This window comes from Haliotis rubra, unplaced genomic scaffold, assembly GCF_003918875.1.
Source record: "Haliotis rubra isolate DU_JTF1 unplaced genomic scaffold, ASM391887v1 Scf72, whole genome shotgun sequence".
Classification (NCBI taxonomy): Eukaryota; Metazoa; Mollusca; class Gastropoda; order Lepetellida; family Haliotidae; genus Haliotis; species Haliotis rubra.
Genome location: NW_025767435.1, coordinates 422,584 through 445,062, shown reverse-complemented (window position 1 = coordinate 445,062; position 22,479 = coordinate 422,584). Strand labels below are relative to the sequence as shown.

The 22,479-nt window shown below is 40.3% G+C and overlaps 1 protein-coding gene across 3 annotated transcripts in view; it reads right to left on the bottom strand.

The window, feature by feature from the left end:
- The window catches only part of LOC124259353 (purine nucleoside phosphorylase-like), a 60,858-nt gene that overhangs the window by 26,017 nt on the left and 12,362 nt on the right, over nt 1–22,479 (bottom strand). The window contains exon 1 of one of the 3 annotated variants that reach the window (XM_046693475.1): nt 20,191–20,319. The exons of the other annotated variants lie outside the window; for them this stretch is intronic. Within the exon in view, the coding sequence (XP_046549431.1) occupies nt 20,191–20,267 (77 nt within the window). The 5' untranslated portion in view covers nt 20,268–20,319. Of the gene's footprint in view, nt 1–20,190; nt 20,320–22,479 lie in introns of those variants that run through there. 3 annotated transcript variants of the gene reach the window in all.

The following is a 22,479-nucleotide window of genomic DNA, read 5'->3' as shown; positions in this document are numbered from 1 at the left end:
TTCTGATTACAGCAGCTAGAACGCTGACCAGAACAGAGGACACATCACTTCAACATGGACGGAACTACACTGGCTACCATCCCAATAGTCTGTCTCACAGTCCCTGAACCACATTACTTTCCCAACTGCCTAGCCCTCCCTGCAATGCTAAAGCCCTAAATGAAGCAAGTCTAGATTTGCCTAGATTCAATCTCCCAACTCACTGGGGCTCCTTTTCAGTTCAAATGGGATTATTTGTTGCTATCAAAATTATATATATTCAGGGACTAAGCATTAGTCTATCATTCCAACAAAAAGTGCAATCTAAACTACTCACACTTTACAAGGCATCACTCGGTCTTGCTCCTCCATGATTCCAGGATCTGACAGAACCATACAAAACAACACAATGTCTCTGACGATCAATATGTGCTGGCACTAACTAATTTAGGTATACCAAACCATGGCGATTAGTCAGTTCCACCCGCTGGCCAATTGCTATGTCATACAGTCTTTCACAAGAAATCTGATACACAGTAAACATGGAACACTTCTGATAGACTCAGGACCTGTCTCATACAGCCTGTTGCTATGTCTGTCATGATTTATGTACACTTGAGTAGTCGTTAATTAGAAAATGTGTTATTCAATTCTCATTTTCACTAATTAAATTTAATTAAAAATACAGCAATTGTCTACATTCCCTTTTCCATGACTACCATGCAGTCATTGTGTGTATACAAATAACTACAACTGTTATTAATTACAACTGAACAATGAACATAATTAACGATACTAATCCTCATTGTATTGTAATTCTACTGTAACCATGGAAACACGCCCTCAACAAGCTGGTCATTTATACTGCTCAACAGAAGCTAAGGACCAATTCTTTTTATTCACTGTATTATTATATGAACTTGTCATTCCAACACAGATTACCTGTATCAATGTGCAAGATTCAGGCTATCCTTAACTTAGTACACTAGTGCGCTAAGATCCTTAACTTAGTACACTAGTGCGTTAAGATCCTTAACTGAGTACACTAGTGCGCTAAGATCCTTAACTTACTACACTAGTGCGCTAAGATCCTTAACATAGTACACAACATACATCTCATTAGTACACTAAGAAAATCAGCATAATGGAAAAAGACAAAAGACCTGTCTTAAAAAGACTAATTTATTCTGTTTTCTGTGGTATTCAGGAAATAAGAAATAAGAAATACATACAGCAAGATCATTTGTTGTCAAATTTGCAGAAAAGCAGCAAACACGTCACAATTTAATTCTGGACTCACAAAAGTCCCGAAACTCTCCGCACTGTGGGCACTTTCTGACAAGAGATTTGACCAAATGAAACATGCAGTTGTTATGAATATATGCCAAGGATGAACAAATGGGCCTGCCCATGGGCGAACAGTGGCCCATGGGCGAGAATGTTTAATTTCGATCAGAATTCATGTTTTGGAGGTTGTAAATGAATGAGTGTATGTTTATAAGCATCATGACACAAATTTCAACTCATTTTGACTTAGTTCGACTAACTTAGAGCGATATTTAAAAATCTCGCCCATGGGCGAAAAACATTTTGGCCAATGGGCTAGAATATTTACTTTTACTCAATAATGTAATTTTTACAGTAAAATTGATATTTTATACTTATCCTGACTCATGCTCTCTTGCTTGTCTTCTTCTTCTTGCGAACATAGTGGAAACACTTGTATCTCCCTAATTGAAGCTCCCTTCAATGTATAATCACTAATTAATACTCACCATGGCCCAAGCGCGGGAAAGGTGGCGCCACCCTCTGGCCACATGCTTCACTCTCTCCTTATTTTTCGAGCCCAACACTTGAATTTACAGGGAAATCCAAAGTGTTATGTGGGGAGGATGGGAGGGCTTACCTCATGAGTCAGGATAAATATAAAATATCAAATATTTATTTTTCCTTATCCTGACTCATGCTCTTTTGTTTGTAGTATCCGACGGAATCGGAGGTGGGAAAGAGTAGAGACTTTGGATTTACCAAATTAATTAGTGATTTTTATATATATATCTGTAATAACCCCCTGACGGGAACTTATAATGGCATAAATTTGTAATCCTTTCTGCTACTATAAACTATCAGTTTATACACTGCCATAGACAAAACGGGGTATTACTATACAAAACATACTATGAACATAGCAATAAGTATATATACTACTCCAACATGGAGAAGTTATCCAAAAAAAAAAGTACATAAATATCAGTACTGGGCTTAAGGCTAGACTTAAGCTAGGTATATCACTAGCCCTAACAACTCCGTAGAGTTTAAGCTAGATAATACATGTATAATTATACATATTAATCTCATAAGACTATGTCTTATCGTCTACGAGGGACTGTCAACTGCTGTGCGAGGACCATAGGACCGAAATGGTGAATACCTGAGACGTCCTCGGTGGTGATATCTCTCAGATAGTGATTAGCAAACACCATGTCGGATTTCCAAAAACATCCCTCCATGATGGTATTTAGTGAGCAGTTACCGTGTAGCGCAAGCGTAGAAGCTAAGGCTCTGATTTCGTGAGGATTTGCTGCTCTTGGAGGGTCCAGTCCAGCCGCCTTGTAGGCGCGCAGTATGACAGTTCTAATCCATATAGATATGGTGGTACGAGAGACCTCGGTCTGACTTGTTGCCGCTAAAGGGATGAATAATCGCTTGAGATGTCGGCGTCTTGGTTTGGAACGTCGTAGATAGATTTTGAGAGCTCTGACTGGGCATAGAGATAAGTCCAACGTATCTTGAGATCCGAGAATCGAGGATAGTGCAGGGATATGGAATAATCTGTCTGGTTGACCTGGCAATTGATTCTTAGCGATAAAGTCCCATCGCAACCCCATGTGCACTGTGTTGTGATTGTCATCAAACTGTATCCTCTCGTAATCTAGTGCGTGAATTTCAGACATCCTGGCTGCAGTCGCTAGCGATAACAGGAATACCGTTTTCTGTGTGAGAAGTTCAAAGTTTGTTGAATCTAACGGTTCATAACTTTCACTTGTGTGGTGTTGAAGCACTATATTTAGATCCCACGCTGGTAGCTGAATTTCACTTTCTGATCTTTCAAGCGAAAAAGTAGCAAGGCGAGTAACTCTGGCGTCTTAGTTAACTTGACACCCGTTCTCATGGTAGCGACCGAACTAAAGCGGCAAGATATGTTGACAATGTCGAGCCCTTCAAATGTTTCTTTTGGCGTAGGTAACACAGATAATCAGCCACTTGTGGATGTGTAGCATCTCGCTGTAAATCCATTTTTGCTGCGTAGTTTTGAAACTTTGCCACTTGTCGTCATTATATAAGTTCACGAGTAGAATAGCGTAAAGCAAAGCGTGACTGCTTTTGCCGCTCTTGTAGAATATCCTCTCTTGTTCAAACACACTTTAATACAGTCCATACATGAAGTTGGTACACTTCTGGGTTTCCGTCGCTTGTTTGGTGTGAGGATGTACTAGTAGATTCGGCGCTTTGGTAGCTTTAGTGTTGGTTGTCCGATTTCTTGAATTAGAATGGGAAACCACGTTCTGGCTGGCCAGTATAGTAGCGACCAAAGTTAGTCGTAGCCTCTGTGTTTGTCTGATTTTCTGTAACACTTGAGGGATTAGCACTGGCGCGGCGGCGTACGCAGCGTTGAGGCCTTCCCAGGATATGCTTAGAAGCGTCCGTTGCCCATGCTTGTGGATCCGGGACAGGTGATACGAATGTCGTTAGCTGATTGTTGAAGCGAGTGGCGAATAGGTCTACTAGCTCCTAATTTCTTGATAATCTGTGCGAAGATTTCTGTATGGAGCATCCATTCTGTCGGTGCCGGTAGGCGTGGCCGAGAGAGTGCGTCTGCTAGTACATTCTTGGCTCCAGGAATGTGACATGCTCTGACATGTAGGTTGAGATCATTGATTAGATCGAACAGTTGAAAGCATACAGTCAATAGGCTTGATGATCTCGTTAAGCCTTGTTTGTTCACATAATACGCCACTGTTGAGTTGTCGGTATGAATCATCAGATGTGCCTGTCATAGAATGGTACTCCAATGACGTATGGCATTGATTACCCGCTTTCATCTCTAACATGTTTATATGGAGCTTGCTTTCTTGCTGATTCCATATGCCTGATGTCGTCCGGTTGGCGAGATGAGCTCCCCAACCTTGGAGCGACGCGTCTACATAGAGATGGGTTTGGAATTCCGGCTCTGTTAAATAAATGCCTTTGCAGACATTCGACCTTCTGGTCCACCATAGTAGATGAGGTCTGAGGTGTACCGGTAGACTGAATGGTTGTATATCGTCGAGATGAGCGTTGATGAAGACCTGTAATGGGCGTAACTGTAGCCTGCCTCTTAGTGTTAAATCTTGGGCTGATGTGAGGAGACCCAATAGACTCTGCCATTGTCGTAGTGGTAACGGAGAGAGTAGCGCGCTGGTGGAATGGTCTGTTGGATCTTGAGCCAGCGGTCTTCTGGAACGACGATACGGTTGAGCGTCGTGATAAATCGAATGCCTAGAAACTGCAGATCTTGCGAAGGTACTAGGTCCGACTTGAGTAGATTTACTAACCATCCCAGCTGTGTTAGTAGCTTGATGATGTAGTTTAACTGTAGTTTGAGACGCTTTGGATCTTGATCTACTTGTATCCCGTCGTCGAGGTAGAACGCACTGCGTAGCCCTTGACGATGAAGGTAGGTGACGATGGGTTTCGTTACTCTTGTAAATAACCATGGGGCTGATGATATTCCGAATCAGTGTAAATCGTAGATATTTCTTGGATTCGGGATGTATCGGGATGTGTAGATACGCATCTTGTAGATCTATACTGGCCATGTAATCCATAGGGCGGATTAAGTGACGTAACTGGGGTAGATGTATCATGCGAAACTTTGGTGGTTTGCGTAGATAATCTCTGTTGAACGTGCTCATGTTGTAGATGAGTCTGTAATTTCTCCTTGGAGTTTTTCAAGGGTACTAGGAAAACTGGGGAGTAGAAACCTGGTTCGATGTTTACTTGATCTAGTACTTCTATGGCCTGCTTGTTCAGGAGGGAAGTAATCGCCTCTCTTAACTTTGGTAGTTGTTGTGTCTGGAAGTCGAACTTGCAAGGGTTGACTGTCAGCGGAGGCGTGGCCTTTAGTTGGATCACGATATCCGTGATGAAGAATGTTGGAGACATATGGGTCTTGTAACATTCCCCAGTTCTCCAGTATAGTTGCGTCCACCCACTTGTGACGGCTGTATTGGAACGGCTGGGGTGGAAGACTCCAGTCGTTCGAACCTGACTTTCAGCGTTTATAGTTGCGGGAACCTCTGGGTGCCCTGCCTCTTCCTGATCCTCCTCTGTAGTTGCCAAATGGCTTAATTTAAAAGAGTCTCTTCCCCTGGAACTGGCTATCTTTTTATCCCGTGCTCTCTGTAATCCAGTGAATTTAGATTTCCCTGAATATCTTTGTGAAGTCTGTCTGATGATGCTGGCTAGCGTATCCATTGACTTAATCATAAGGACTTCTCTAGAATCCTTAGTGACTTCCTTGGAGACTTTCTCTATTCCTCCGTCGAAGATGGATGGAGCAGACCACGGGGCTGTATAGAGTGGAGCTGTAAACTGCTCACCCCAGTTGCAGGAAGCGAGGAGGCCTTGACTAAGGTTAAGGCTGCTGAGACTGATGTGAGATGATCCGTAAGGAACTGCTGGTCCTTCTGCATAAGTAGGGCCGAGTAAATCATTCTATCATCTTCAGATGTCGTGTCACGAAATCTGGTGATAAGAGTCTCATTGATCGTTCTAGATCTATTAAGGCCAAAGAACATTCGCCTAGTCATGGTTTCTAACTGAACCAACTTGCGATCGTCAATCTTGTAGTTCTTGTTCTTGACATCATTGATCAACTTGCAGTTGTCGTCTATGTCTTGTGCCTTGAGGAACGGTTCCATGTTGTGGGTTGAAAACTTGTTAGCATGGAACTGTGGTAGATGTGCTGTTTGGACTTTAGTGGCTTTGTGGAAGGCTGAGTCCAAATTCTTCGGTACCGCAGCAATCGGGTCGATCGGTGGTAAGGTGATGGCATCAGCATCGTCCTCCTTCATCAGATACGTCTGTGCCGAGTTGTTACTCTTGGAAGGTGAAGAAAGGTCTAAGTTGTTTACCATCCAGTATCGTATCTCAGCGTCTGAGAAGATGATGCCTCCATCGTCTTCTGTAATGGGGTCGTCGATAAGCGGTTGATGTTCTTGTGACGCCGGTATATATGGTTCTATCGCTGTACATGGTGACGATAAAGGAGACCTGCCTTGGGACTTCTGTGAAGACCTGTGTGGGGATCTGTGTGGAGATCGATGTGGTGATCGGCGAGGTGATCGGCGAGGCGGCGAGGAGAACGATATGATCTTGGTGATCGTCCTGATGAGCTGCGTCTTGACTTTCGCGGAGATCTGTGAGGTGAACGCTGATAGCTTCGCGAAGCCCTTGAGGAATCTGCAGATGATCGTCTGGACGAAGATGATTTAGAACCTGCTACTGGTGTCCTTCGGGAAGCCCTTCGTGAAGCCTTAACTGTGTCCGGTTCTGGGGAGTGACGGCTTGACCTTCGCGAAGGATTTCGTGAAGTTGGGGGGTCCGAGTCTGAGTCCAAGGACGACGTAGTCTTCCTTCTGGAGTCTTTATAAGAGTGATGATCTTCCGACTTCCTTCATGAAGGTGGCTTGGTTGTGGCCTCTACGTTGACGGAGTGTCCCTCTGGGCAGTCCTCTGCGTTGGTGCCTTCATGAAGGTCCTTCTGGGTTGGTTGCAGTCTATAACGGTCCTCCATCATCTTCATGATCTTCTGTATCATGTCGTCTGGGATGGTCTGCGACGATGTCGTCGATGCCCTCTCTGCGATGTTAGCGACGGGCCCCTCAGAATGATCGTCGGACATCAGTGTAGAGACATCAGGCTGCATGGTGATCTATGCTGACGTTACTGTAGCTGACAACGGTCGCTTCTTGTGGCGTAGATCGGGTATGATGATCGGCTGGTCGTCATACAGGCCTAGTTCAGCGGCGGGAAGAATCTCGGCTGAGAACGTTCTAGCTGGCTTCTTAGCTTTTCCCTTGGAGATCGACGCTGCCCTGGGGGTACGGAGTTTACGCTGTGACGAAGTCGATGCCCTCTTAGACTTCTGCTGCGATGGCCGGGATGTCTGGGGAAGCAGGTAAGCTTCTTGAGACGGCGGACTGCATCCCACGCCCCTCCTCCGAAGGAATCTCTAGCGGAACACCAGACGGGAGGGGGTCGTCCGACAGCAGTTGACTGGCTAGAGGGTCCCATGTATCGGCCATGCCTAAGGCTTGTTTACGTGATCTATCTGCTGCACGTCTCAAGACGAAAAGCGATATTTGTTAAATGCAGAAATGGATAAATTAATACAATAACTGCAACGTGAAGTAAACGCACAAGGCGTAGTACAACTAGGACATATTAAATGTGGATCAGCAGCAGAAAAACGTAATCTACAAACAGTACAGATTTTCATCCACGTAAACTAAGCTGAACAATCACGGAAAACCGTGAATAAACAGTAGAATTACAAGTAATAATCAATACATATTGTTAAAGGATACTAGCTACACCTCTTTAGTAAGGAATAAGAGGTAATAAACTAAGAATAATCAAAGGATATAGTGTGCTGGGAGACACAGGTGCTCTCACATCCTGCTCACTGGGCGAAGAAGGAGAGAGTGAAGCATGTGGCCAGAGGGTGGCGCCACCTTTCCCGCGCTTGGGCCAAGGGAGGCAAGTCGTGGTGAGTATTAATTAGTGATTATACATTGAAGGGAGCTTCAGTTAGGGAGATACAAGTGTTTCCACTATGTTCGCAAGAAGAAGAAGACAAGCAAAAGAGCATGAGTCAGGATAAGGAAAAAATTTATGTTTTGGAGGTTGTAAATGAATGAGTGTATGTTTATAAGCATCATGACACAAATTTCAACTCATTTTGACTTAATTCAACTTACTTACAAAGATATTAAAAAATAGATAGAGGACAAGTGTCAGAACACTATCAAGATTTTAACGTATTGTTACAGGAACAAAGTGCGAGTACTTTTATCTATCTTACAGGCAAGTAATCAAGTTGCATGAACCAGACACTGCCGATAGACTCACCACAGACGTCCAGATACATTCAAAGCAGATTACATAATTTTATCTCTAACTGTATATTATATCTGTAACTACTCCAACATGCGAGTATCATTCTGTATCATGCACTGCTGGCTTGTGTCGTGTGATTGCCTGGGCTGTCAAGTATCATGCCGTTTGAGAGTGTCAAGCCTGTATACTTCCGTGTACGTTATCAGCATATAAAGTAGTCCACGTGATGACAAAACAGAGACCACTCATAAGTCCAAAGTGATTGTCTGTGCTCAAACTCGCCAGCCGTCCTACCTCGACTCTTTAAGCCCCATAGGTCAACGTTTATGCTTACAGTTAAAGTGTAACCCAATTTAATTTGGTTATTAGGACCCTGTATTTTTATCAGCTGCAGCTTAACTGTACTACCAAATTCATAAGCTATACTCCTACTCCTTCTACACACATAATGGCTAAGATAACCTTCTCACTTCTCCCGGCCCCAACCCCACCCCCACCCACCCACCCACCCTGTCGGCGTTATTGGCTACAGCCAGAAGCTGACGTTAAACTCATAATCATCATCATATGTAGTCACTAGGCACTTAAAACATTAGAAGTAATGCCATGGAACAAGTTATCTAACTACAGTATGACGTGATATTGTATAGTAGATGATTTGAAAATACAGAAGCACTGAAAAAGCATCGTTTTTGACCACCAAGGGCATAACACTAGTGACCCAGTTCAGGATCGAGTGATGACTGAAAATGTCCAAAATGACGTTTCGCGACAATCTGCGAATGATCCAGAGTTCTATCATTTTTATGTGATATGGCTTCACAGAACAACACAAAGGTACTACCTTGTGTTGGAAACTGTATCTGACATACTGCTTCAATGATACATTGATTCATAAAACAGAACAGAAATCACAGCAAGATAAGCCCCAGTATAGTAGCCTATTTACTAATTTGTTAACGTACAACATGCGAAATAACTCAGTGCAATTGGAAATGTGGCTCGTCAATGGTTGCGTGTACGAACAGATAATATCAAAACATACACGTCGGAACAGTCAAAATTAAGAAATTGTTGAATATGAAATATTACTTTAATTTGTAATTCTTGTAACATAAACAGTATTGTGAGAACTTTAACTGTAATGAAATATGTCTTGTCAATCCTATTGACATTTGCCAATAACCACTTCCAAATAAAATAAATAGTCTATGCTGCTTCAGAACAAATAAAGGTTAATTAGGGAGCCCCAACTGGGTAATTAAGGAAAGAAATCAATACACTGTCACTTCTTGCCCAGGACGTCACACGTCACCACTCAGGAGCTAAGGACATTGTCAAACCTTCTCACAAAGGAAAAAAAAGCATCAAAACTGTGTTTTTATTCTACGTGACACTCAGTATGTCGTCATAGTATTCATTGTTGAATAAATTCTATCGTGGGCAACCCCACACTTGCGAGGTGTACCTACCCAGGTTCGCACGTTTAGTATTTTGTGATCAATTATTTTGTAATTCCGTCTGCCCGTCGGCTATTCTTAGCCGAGGTTTTAGGGGAGTACACCCCACCCCGTCCCCAAACCCCTATTTAAATAGAAACATGAAGCAATTCCACATAAATAAACATGCAAAGTACACACAATATGGCAGTGCTAACACTGAGACCATTCTGATTTATTTAGCAGAGTAAGATTAGCACTATTTTGGCGGTTCTCACTTTTGCACTCTACTTTTTTACCTGAGGAGTGCAGATTCTTGGTGAGTTTTAGTATTTCATTTATTTGGTTATTTTGGTGTTTTAACGGCTGGGGCCCGCTGAGTGAGTCTATTATAATAATTGTATTTTTATTGTGTTGTTTAACGAGCTGGACATGAGTGCTGTTATCATGAATGTTATCATATATTAGCGGGATGCATTGATTATAGTAATGAAAGCTTATGAGAAGATATTGTACCTCAACATACAAACCTATCCTGATAGCTCTCATCGTCACTCTCATGTCAATCCATTGTGACTGTTGCAGTCCTCCTGTACATCCTGTATATATAAGCAAGTTGGGTTTTTATATTTAGGATTTATTATTGCTAAACACACATTTAACCGAGATGAAGAAGGGGGTCTCCAATTCCATGTATGCTTTTGCTTTCATAAGTTAGACATCCCATTTGTCAGACACGCCGATTATCAGACAACTTTGGGCCAATCAGGCGTGACTGTGATTACAAACCTAGTTTTACCCACTGACGTAATAGACCTATCCCATAGAATAACGAGATGTTTTCATATTAGTGGTTAATGTTATATTTTAACACTAATTATGAGTTTGTTACTTTTTGTGCAGAAATACTTTGATCAGAATACTAATGTTTATTGACTCCGGCTTCTCAGAGTTTGTGTTCATAATGTTCACTTTGATCAAAACAGGATTATAGATTTCCCATGTAACTAACTAAGTTACTCCCAGAGGTACAGAGGTGGATACGACGGGCTTTTGGGCTTCCTCTGCTCCCCCTATGAATAACTGACAAGAAACTTGAAACCAAGATCGAGTAAACAGTTAAAACATAAACTCAATGAAGCTGCAAGTTTGCACCTAAACAATTAACAAAATCAAAACAACACAAATATTTAATAAGAATAAATAACCATCACTAAACTATCGATAGTCACACATACTATTGATGCATCGATAGTTTTTCATTTCTACCATCGATTAATTGCTTTCGGAATAATTGCAATTCATCGATAGTTTGATGCATCATTACAGCCCTATTAATTAAATCGCTTAATATATTCTTATACACATAACTTTGGATCAATCCATTACCCAATAAAGGTAACAGTGCAGTGTACCTGAGTGCAACCAACCAATACCTTTGTTGATTTAATGTGTCTGGGACGTCTAACTGATCGGAGGACACCACAGAGTAAGTTGCATGCGATATTTTTAATATTGCTCTTGTGGACAGTATACATCACTATCTATGTAATTGTATTATTGTTATGGAGCGGCATTGACATGCATGTTTATGTTTGCTTGCCGGTTGTATCCCATAACCCCTACATGTCACTACCCCTACAGCCCGGTACGCCTACAATTAGTTAAAACAACACACAGCATTTACCTGTCTGGCATAATGAAATGACCCAAAGAGAGATTAGTGCATAGAGTATACAGATGAGATCAAGGGAGGGATTAAACTGTTCTTTAGTGTTTTGTGTCAAGGAAATTTGGGATTAGCTAAAAGTTGTTTTAGTTTCATGATGAAAGATAAACCTCTAGTGAGTAGAACAATTTTACAAGTTGGATAATGTGTAGGTTGTTAAATGTTGAAATTAAGTTGTTTTAGTGCCATGATAAAAGATACACAGTATTATTGAGAAGTGGAGGGAAATGAGAAGGTGAGACGAGAAAGTAAATTGAGATAGTTCAGTATAGTATATAGCTGTTGACAACAAACTAACATGGGCGAGATTTTTAAATATCGCTCTAAGTTAGTTGAATTAAGTCAAAATGAGTTGAAATTTGTGTCATGATGCTTATAAACATACACTCATTCATTTACAACCTCCAAAACATGAATTCTGATCGAAATTTAACATTCTCGCCCATGGGCGAGCGAGTTTAAATTTCAAGTTTTCGATAAAAAAAAAATTCATTTTTTCATCCTTGGCATATATTCATAACAACTGCATGTTTCATTTGGTCAAATCTCTTGTCAGAAAGTGCCCACAGTGTGGAGTTTCTGGACTTTTGTGAGTCCAGAATTAAATTTTGACCTGTTAGCAGAAAACATCAAAATAGATTGAATCATAAAGTCAGACACATAGGTCATTAAAAGTGTTGTATTCTTTAATACATGTACAAGATAGAGTATAAATAAATGAAATTCTAGAATGGTAATACCTGGCGCTTAGCTTTGTTGAAAATTTACACCTGTCCTCTACCTGTAGCCTTTATCCGAGCAAATGCAGGAAGGAAGCAATAGAATCAGCAGTTGGTGGAGCCCGAGTTCAAGTCGGCAGATATAAAAGTTTTTTTAGTGGGTCGGCAGCCAATTTACATTTGGGGTGATGAGAAAAAACAGAAATAATAAATGTAAATAAAACAATAAGGTTGTTCACATTACATTATATTTCGACACCAGACTGCGGTATTCTGTCATACACTATTACATGTTCTAACACTATTACAAGTTCTAACTAAAGAATAATGAACTTTATTACTGATGTAATTTTATCATTGTAAACTTTCAAGCTACTAAAATTACATTTGATATTTAAGAACGTGATTTTTTATCTTCTTTGAGTGGCATTTTAGAAGTTGGGAAGTACAATATAGAACAAACTTTATGGATAACAACTTCTTTTTTATTCGTGAGTGCGACGTTTCGATACAGATTCTTGTACCGTTGTCAAGCATAATGGGACATGAAGAGGGGGGAAGTGGATATATACTGGATGTGACAATGTGACAAAGAAAACAACATAATTAACATAACTGGCTAGGCAGAAGGCTGATGAAGCCAGAGAGTAGACAAAGTACAGGCGTAGAAGCCAATGATGTACAAATGATAATGACATGTTTATACAGCAGTGAGTTTATTCTGTGGATTGGGCTTGGTGGATGAGTGCATCATAAGCGGATGGAATGAAGTATCCTTGGTCTCGGTTGATGGTGGGCTTTTGGCGTTTGATGTGGATGGCTTCGGTGAGCTTGCGTTTAGTGAAGTCTGTTTGTTTGTTAGAGAGAATGGTGATGTCAGACCACTCTATTTGATGATTGGGGCTTGCTTTGATGTGGTCGGAAATGGCTGATTTGCTGTCGGAATTGGTAACAGAGGTCTGATGTTCTTTCACTTTCGGGTGTTGATGGGTGGGAAGTTTAGCCTATGTAGCTCTGCCCACAATCACAGTTTATTTTGTAGATGACACATTTTGGGTTGTTGTTCTTTATGGTGGTGGGTTTTCTTCCATTGGCATGGAGAATGTTGTTAAGGTTGGAGGGGCGGCGGAAGGTGGTATCTATGCCAGCTTGATCTTTCAGGAGGCTGCTGATTTGATGTGACGGTTTGCCAATGTAGGGGATGGATATCTTGATGGGGGCTAAATCTTGTTGGGGTCTTTTGGTAGGGGTGACAGGGTGGCAGCGATGGTTCTGTTGACTATTTGGGATGGAAAGTGGTTTGCGTTCTCACGAAGACTTTCTTGAGGTGTTCGATTTCATCTTGTAGTTTAGTTGAGCAGATGTTCTTGGCCCTTCTGGTTAGTGTGGAGATGATGCCGGTCTTAACTTTAGGTGGATGATTGGAGTTGTAGTGGATATACTGATCCGTATGGGTGGGTTTTCTGTATACAGTGGTCTGGAGTTGGTTGCTGGAGGTGCGGGACACAAGGACGTCAAGGAAAGGTAGTTGCTGGTTCTGCTCGGTTTCCATGGTGAACTTGATGCGGGGATGTTGGTTGTTGAGATGGGTGAGAAGCTGAGTGGGATCTTGCTGAGGTTGGAGGATGACGAAGGTGTCATCCACTTTGCGATACCAACATACCAACCCCTACATTGGCAAACCGTAACATCAAATCAGCCGCCTCCTGAAAGATCAAGCTGGCATAGATACCACCTTCTCCGCGTCCTCCAACCTTAACAACATTCTCCATGCCAATGGAAGAAAACCCACCACCATAAAGAACAACAACCCAAAATGTGTCATCTACAAAATAAACTGTGATTGTGGGCAGAGCTACATAGGCGAAACTCCCCGACCCATCAACACCCGAGTGAAAGAACATCAGACCTCTGTTACCAATTCCGACAGCAAATCAGCCATTTCCGACCACATCAAAGCAAGCCCCAATCATCAAATAGAGTGGTCTGACATCACCATTCTCTCTAACAAACAAACAGACTTCACTAAACGCAAGCTCACCGAAGCCATCCACATCAAACGCCAAAAGCCCACCATCAACCGAGACCAAGGATACTTCATTCCATCCGCTTATGATGCACTCATCCACCAAGCCCAATCCACAGAATAAACTCACTGCTGTATAAACATGTCATTATCATTTGTACATCATTGGCTTCTACGCCTGTACTTTGTCTACTCTCTGGCTTCATCAGCCTTCTGCCTAGCCAGTTATGTTAATTATGTTGTTTTCTTTGTCACATTGTCACATCCAGTATATACACACTTCCCCCCTCTTCATGTCCCATTATGCTTGACAACGGTACAAGAATCTGTATCGAAACGTAGCACTCACGAATAAAAAAGAAGTTGTTATCCATAAAGTTTGTTCTATATTGTGATTTTTTATCTGTTTCAGTTCTCTGCAATATTCAAGACATATAACAGAGGTTTTTAAATCAGTTTTCTAGACAATGTTTCTGCCACATAATATTACCATCCAACTGCTGATATATTCAAGAAATATTTGTTCAAAACAGTTGGTACCAAGTACTGATCTACTTGTTGCAGAACTGACAGGTTGCACCGCTTGTATTCAAGGGCTTTTGTTGTATACATACTACCCACCAAAGGTTTAGACTCACTTAAAGCACCCACTTGAGAGAGTACGAGTTTGTTATTAATAGCCAATGTCTGACAATACCAGAGTGGAATAATCCATGTGTTGATGATGGGACATGATGGAAGACAATGCCTGAAACTTTGAACAGAAGTTTGATCGTATTTTGACTAACAGTTCTGAGAAAGCATATCCATGGCACAGTTCTGATTCATCCTGAGAGAGTATAGTATTGTCTGTTAATGTTTTAATACATATGTATTGGCAATCAGTCTGTATTTAACTAATTTTGCAAACGTACAAAACATGGGTACATCATCTGTCCAGTGCACTGTCAAATAAATGATTGGGTCTTTCTGTTTGTTTGCTGTTCAACACTGAACTCAGCAATATTTCAGCAATGTACAATAAGGATTTTTGTCCTCAGAAAACCTAAAGGCAGGAGGGGAAAAATAAAAAATAAAAATCACTAGTCAAAATAATTTTCCTTTTAAATTCCAAAAGTACTTTATTTTTTGGCAATTTATGAAGTTTATATGGGAAAAATATGACCGGTGGATCTGTAAAACAAGAAATAAAATTGGTCTGGCCTAAGCATTTTGACTAAAACATACAGCATGTGACTGGGAGAAGATACCCAGCTTGTTCTAAATATAGCCAATGTGTTTTAAACATATTTTATTGTCCAAAAAGACAAAGGGATTAGGCACAAGTGTACCGCTTATTGTCCCCTTCTCTCTAATATAGCCTGCTGCCATATAGCTGGAATATAGGAAAATCATTAGCTTCTGTTTGGTTGGATGAATTTTGTTTAATACACTGGTGTTATTGGTGGGTCATCACAGTATAGCTTGGCTGGAAGCCAAACTGTGATCCCAGTGAATAACTAAATCCACTGCAAGATATTTGAGACTGTTCGTTACAAAGGATTTACAAATGAAATCGCTGCAGTTGGTAGAGTAAGGATGGGGTAATAATACTGAGGCTTATAATGCGCTACCAACATCAGTAGACACATTCACTTTATGAAGCACTCATAAAATCATGGATAACTTCTTTCAGTGGCATTTTAGAAGTTGGGAAGTATAGCATCTGTATCGAAACGTCGCACTCACGAATAAAAAAAAGTTGTTATCCATAAAGTTTGTTCTATATCATAAAATCATGATTTAATTCCCTATGTCTTCCATACTCACACTATTTTATCTTGGATAGTAAGTTGTCTGGCTAGTGAATTTTGTCTGGTCAGAATGTGAAATATGTGAAGAGGCAGAAAGAATTAAAAACTTATATTTAACATTTGTTCATGTAAGGATAACTTTTTAAAAACATTTCTGATGTTTGTCAAAAGGCTTCTTGAGTTAAAGGTTACAAACATAGGAATATTTCCTCAAGTTCAATAAAACTCAACATATGCACTGCCCTTTTTACATATCCTGTATAAATACTTTGAAATATTTAGGGTAGACTCAAATATAAACAATATAGTAAGTTGTCTGGTCCCTATGATAGGTGTCCAGGTATACAATTGACATGAATATTTATGTGGATATGACCCTGGTGACCAATTGACATGGAGAGGCAAAATCTATGACATAACATTCATGGAGGTTTCAAATTACATTACAATAAGCGGTGTCAAATATGATACACCATATATATGGAGTGTAAAATATGACATTAAAATAACCTGCTAGGGGTGTCAAATATGATAACATATATCTTCTGACATTAAAATAACCTGCTAGGTGTCAAATATGATACACAATATATATGGAGTGTCAAATATGATATTAAAATATATGGAATGTCAAATATAATATTAAAATAACCTGCTAGGGGTGTCAAATATGATATACCATATATATGGAGAGGAGATATGCACACCAAAACAAATGAGCAACCTCTCTCTGGAGAAGACACACTTTTGGAAAAAAGTTTCGAGTATCGTGTCTATGTTTCAACTGAATCTAAGCCTTGAACAAATCCAGCAAGTTTCAGTTTCACCTTAACATAGTTTTTGAGGAAAAGATGTTTAGACCAGGCAAAGTTAGAGTAGTGCGGGACAATCAGGCCATTGCATCACAGTAGAAGTTATTTGTTCTTTATGGATTCAGCTGCCACGACACTGTTGTAATCATCTGATCTTATTTCACTCCTGTTACTGTGACCATGCTCTGCCTCACATGACTCGGATCAGCACAAATAACATGTATAAATGTTATGCATTCATGGGCAGTAGAAGGGGAGATGAATGACTTGATAATAATATATAATAATACTTGATTTATACTGCGCCTAGTATCCATCAATAGGTGCTCCCTGGCGCTTTGCCAAAATCAGAAAAAGTCAAGGAACATATGTACAGACAAAATCCATAGAGTCTAGAGAAAGGCAATATGAAAGATGTAAGTTTTGAGTAGACACTTGAAATCCTCTTTGGATATAGTGATCCTTACAATTTCTGGAAATGGACTGCAGACAGAAAAGGCGTGGACATCACAGAGGTGGTTAGAAGCTGATTGAGTTCATGATCATTTCACGATCGGAGCGAAAGTGTTCTGGAGAGAATTGGTGACTTGCCTGATTGTTGAAGCAATTTCTCATCACACCCAGATCTGGGGGTATTACTTCCTGTGAGGTGACTGTACCACAAATGGGATTTTGTCTTGGAGCTATCTTGCAATTCTTTCAACGACTTTGCTGTCAAACAATTGTAGTAAAAAGGCTCTGAAAAACTATGAGTTCGGGTTGTTGGAAGAGGAGTAAAGTTTATAATTTGTTTTAAATGCACTTAGCAAATAACACTGTTACATGACAGCACTCAGTAAGTAATCTCTGTACCAAACAATCCAGTGATTAACGTCATGAGCACTGTCATACGAATTGGTTTGTCTGTTTGCTGTTTAGCGCTGCAGTCAGCAGTATTCCAGCTATATGGATCAAGTCTGGACCAGACAATCCAGTGATCAACCTACGCAACTGGGATACGATGACATGTGTCAACCAAGTCAGCCAGTCTGACCACCCGATCCCGTTTGTGACCTCTTACGACAAGCATGGGTTACTGAAGACCAATTCTAATCAAGATCATCATAGGTGTACGCAATTTGGTATATGAAAATATGCTTCAACCAAGTCGGACCACCCTATCACTTTAGCCATCTCTTACGACAGTGCACACCTTTCTTGTGACAAGCACGTGGTGCTGAAGACCCGTTCTTATCTGGATTTTTTAAAAGTACTTGTAATATTAAGGCAAGGCTCAGATAACCTTGTTTCAGTATACCCAGTGTTGTGATGTGATCATGTGGTTATCATGTCAGAAGATAGCAGTGAAAAAACGGCAGGAACATTCTGCTGAATTGGCAAATTATACCATATCATTACAACTTATCATTTGTGTAATCGAAACTACAAAAACATGTATAAAACACATACATTCGGCTCTGGTGGCTATTAACAGCAGGCTGTTACAATTGGTATCAAGGATTCAGGTAACTGGCTTAACCAAATAATTTGGTTTGCTTACTGTTTAATGCTGCATTCTATATTCCGGCCACATGGCAGCGGTCTGGACCAGACCAAATGAGTGATCAATAGTATGACCAACGATCGACGCAATCGGAACACAATGACATGTGTCAACCCAGTCAATGAGCAGGACCACCCAATCCCGTTTGTCGCCTCTTATGACAAGCATGGGTTGCTGAAGACCAATTCTAATATATCCAAATCTTCATGGGTGCATTCACAGAATGAAGGATTTTGTCTTTTCTATGGAAACTAAACATACAGGAGATTCAGAGCAGTCCCATGACATAAATCCTACATATTAATATGCAGGACTTGATTTAGTGTTTGTTACTTGCACTGGTGCAACCAAATATTCCAAAGTGCAACCAAGTTTTTAGTCTAACTTGCACGTGCAAGTTCATTTTTGTGTGGGTAAACTTCTGAATAAACCATCTAGATAATTCAATATCATATTTCTTTCATTACATATTGCAATAAAAGCAGAGTAACTGGAATTTGGTGTAACTAGGTTGTCATCTTAGGTTGCACCTGGTGCAAGAAGGTTAAAATCTTTTAAATTGAGCCCTGATATGTACATGTAAAAGTAATTCCTCACTCACCTGTAGGTCAGAAACTCATTTGTGGGAGATGATATTCCAGGTCTGAGATTGGCTCAACTATGGTGATAAGTTACGCTTAGATTATGGCGAACATATATATATGTTACGCACGCATCTATTGAGTTCATTTACATCTGTGTTAAACAGTTTTCACATGTTTCATAAATATGATGCTATTTAATCTCTATCGCCTTAAGAACTCAGATAGGGCAGACATTCTTTCATGGTGACACTACAGTCCATCAGTCTTACTTCTGACTCCAATTTAGTTTTTAGCTTTGTAATTCATCGGAGAATGTTTGAATATGATGAAAATGAGATAAAAGCTATTTGTATCCATTGACCTAACTAGAAAATTCAGTTATAGAGTTTGTCATCCCAAATAAAGAGATTTTTCTTTCATTGTTATTGTGTATCATTTGAAGTAACAGCACATGATTGAATGTCTGCCAACCATGACAGAATTAGACTAATGCTTGGTCTCTGAATATACATAATTATTTTTATAGAAACAAGAAATTCCTTTCAAATTGAAAGGGAGATGAGTGAGATGGGAGATTCAGAACGTAAGGAAATTAATTTAGACTTAGTTTATTAGGGCTTCAGCAATGCAGAAAGATCGGAGCAGAAAGGGAAAATGGTTCAGGGTCTGTGAGGAAGAATGTGAGACAGGCGAATTAAACAACTAAATATTGGTGCCAAAGGTAAAGTTGACATACGGTACAGTGAGTGAGTTTTACAATATTCCAGCAATTATATGGCAGGGGACACCAGAAATGTAGGGAACCAAACCTGGGATTTCGCCATGATGAGCGAACGCTTTAACCACTGGGCTACCCCGCCGCCCCCTACTGTAGGTATAAGTTGAATGTGTCATGTGTTTATGTGTCACACAGATCAGTAGAAGTGACTAGAACAGATAAAATATGTATTGATTTGATGCTGAAATGTTGTGATTTTCGTGTGTGTAAGAACATTACTACTGCCTTCCCTTGTTACATACATCTTCAATCTACTCATTGTGAAATATATTGTATCTGGCAGACACTCATGGATTAATCTCCATTTATCACACAAACTTAGCTAGCCCCCACAGCAGACTCATCATGACATGCAGGGGTGGAACTAACTTTAAAATTGCTAGTGTACTCCGGTACAGTATCACATGTAAAATCACTTGCCCTGATAATTTTTCCACTATACCGGACGTTTTCTTGTTGATTTCTTAAATAAACAACGTAAGTAACATTAGAAAGTCAACTGGACACAGTATTGTGTGATATACAAATTTGCTTGCCCGACAGAAAAAAATACTGCACTCAGACGTCGGGCAATGGGTTAATTCCACCCCTGACATGGCAGATGTGACATCAAATTTTAACTCACCCACAGGAGAACGGTGTCATTTCTTCATGCCCGTTGCCCCAATTCCATTGAGGCAACTCCCCACTTTCATGTATCATGTTTATCTGTTTTCACCAAAATCAAGCACCCTGCTCCAACCTGCTGACCAACTTTAACACCAATCTGTAACTACTCTTCATAAGTCCCTATCTAAAAATCGATAAGTTAACAGTCTGTTTTTTATGATGTATGTTAAACCTTTTCCACAAACAAATACTCTGTGTTGCACTACATTATTACATTGCAACTATGTTATGAAAATGTTTTGAAATCATGGACATTGGACCAAGTTTATTTGCAGGGTGTATTATCTCTGTCAACAATCTTAACTCATTACTATAGTTGATATTAGGACCTGAGTAAATATTTCCTGCATTGTAAACTGAACATGGGTCAATGTGATTGATATATCTTGTTGTCATTACTGGAAAATGTCATATAATAATATTGATAACAGCAATAACAATATACATTTACCTACCTTAATTGGAAATAGACTAAAAGTACAATCGGGCACTAATTGAACAAAGCAGTCTAAATCTGGTGCTCTGACATCAAATTAAAACTATTTTACAAACCACTTTGCTCATCCTTACGTCCTGTTTACTGCCCAAGCTACTCGTAAGATTGCTTGATGGCTATGGGAGGGACAATCATAGCTTTGATAGATATTGTTGATCAATCGCCATTGTTGTATACAACACAGCGTAACTTCCAAACAGCAGCAGTGAAGAGGGTAACTAATGCTGTGCGATATCAAGCATGGTTCATGGTGTGACGTTATTCCACATGACAACATCAAGTTGTTAGTTTGTGAATTCATGAATCACGAGATACAAAATGGTTCATACTTAAAAGTGTTTACCTTTTGTAGTGCTCCATATGACAGAGTTTGGACAGAAAATGCAGTTTGGTATAAACTGTTCATTCACCACAGTAAATACTGTGCACCCTGTAATCAAGACTAAACATTATAAGAAACCTGAAACCCGGAGACCAGTGCTTTAGATCAGGGCTCCAGATAACTTTTTGGGGTGCGAGTGTACTTACACATCATATTGCAAGTGGAGGTGTACTGAGAATTTTGAAGGAGTACTGACATGTTTTTTGTGTGAGCTAGTTGGTGATGTGGTTTGTCTGGACGATTCATCGATCACTATTTCCAACCATGTATTTGTATTTGAAGACGCGTGAGAAATAACTGAGCGATCGTTTGATGCGCGAAATGTCAGGTCAGACTGGATATAAATAGGAACAGTGTAATTTTTAGCCAATTGAAAAATAGTGACGCATATCGTTGCAGCGCAACGCAAGTGATTCCTACTGTCGGGGTTTTCTCATGTGTCAAATTGCGTTTCGCAAAAGAAACTTGACAAGTATTTATCCGAAATAGATTTCCATTTGCACGATATGCACGGAAATTAAATGTTGGACGTACAAAGGTATTTATCATTTCAAATTCAAAGGCAGAGTCACCATGGTTACAAACACTCAGCGTGTGAATTCATTTTTTCGTCATTTTTACACAGCAAGTTCTTGAGTGACGTTGATGCTACCACTTAATCTTTTAGATATGAGCTCATTCATAGCAAACAGATAAACATGAGTGGTTGCCATGTTACCCCCATTCTCTTCCCACAGAGGTTACTCCTGTCATATCTTCCTACGTAACCTCTGTTCTAATACGGCCCTTTCATGGTGTGAGCGTTCAAGACTCGTGATTGGAGGCCATCAGATTTAGTTGTGCAATCAGCGACGTTGTTTCAAAAGGGATCATTCGCAAGGCCTCGGTAATTTCCGTATGCTTCGAGAAACCTCTTCCCCTGCGCGATGCGCAAACGTTTCTTCTAGACAGAACTCAGTCATGTTATGGCGGATCAGTGGCGTCTCCATCGCCCTCGTTGACAACGGACAAGCTAGCCATTAAACGTCTTGTGTGTAACATCAACACAAGTCCCCGGCAGATGGGGGATATTTGTGGCCCCACATTTGCTTGTGTTAGTCAAGTTGAATCTAAGTCAATGTAACACGTGTTCTGATTGGATAGAAAGAAGGGAGATAATTCGTGTTGCGATCTTTTGCCGCTAGGGGATTTTACGAGAACCGGGAAATATGGCCGTATTAGAACAGAGGTTCGTAGGAAGATATGACAAGTAACCTCTGTGGGAAGAGAATGTGTTACCCCTGACACACTTGGGATCATGACCCTGGAGTCAATGTACGATAACATCCCTTTTAAATGTCTTTAACATCTTTTAAATGTTATCAAAT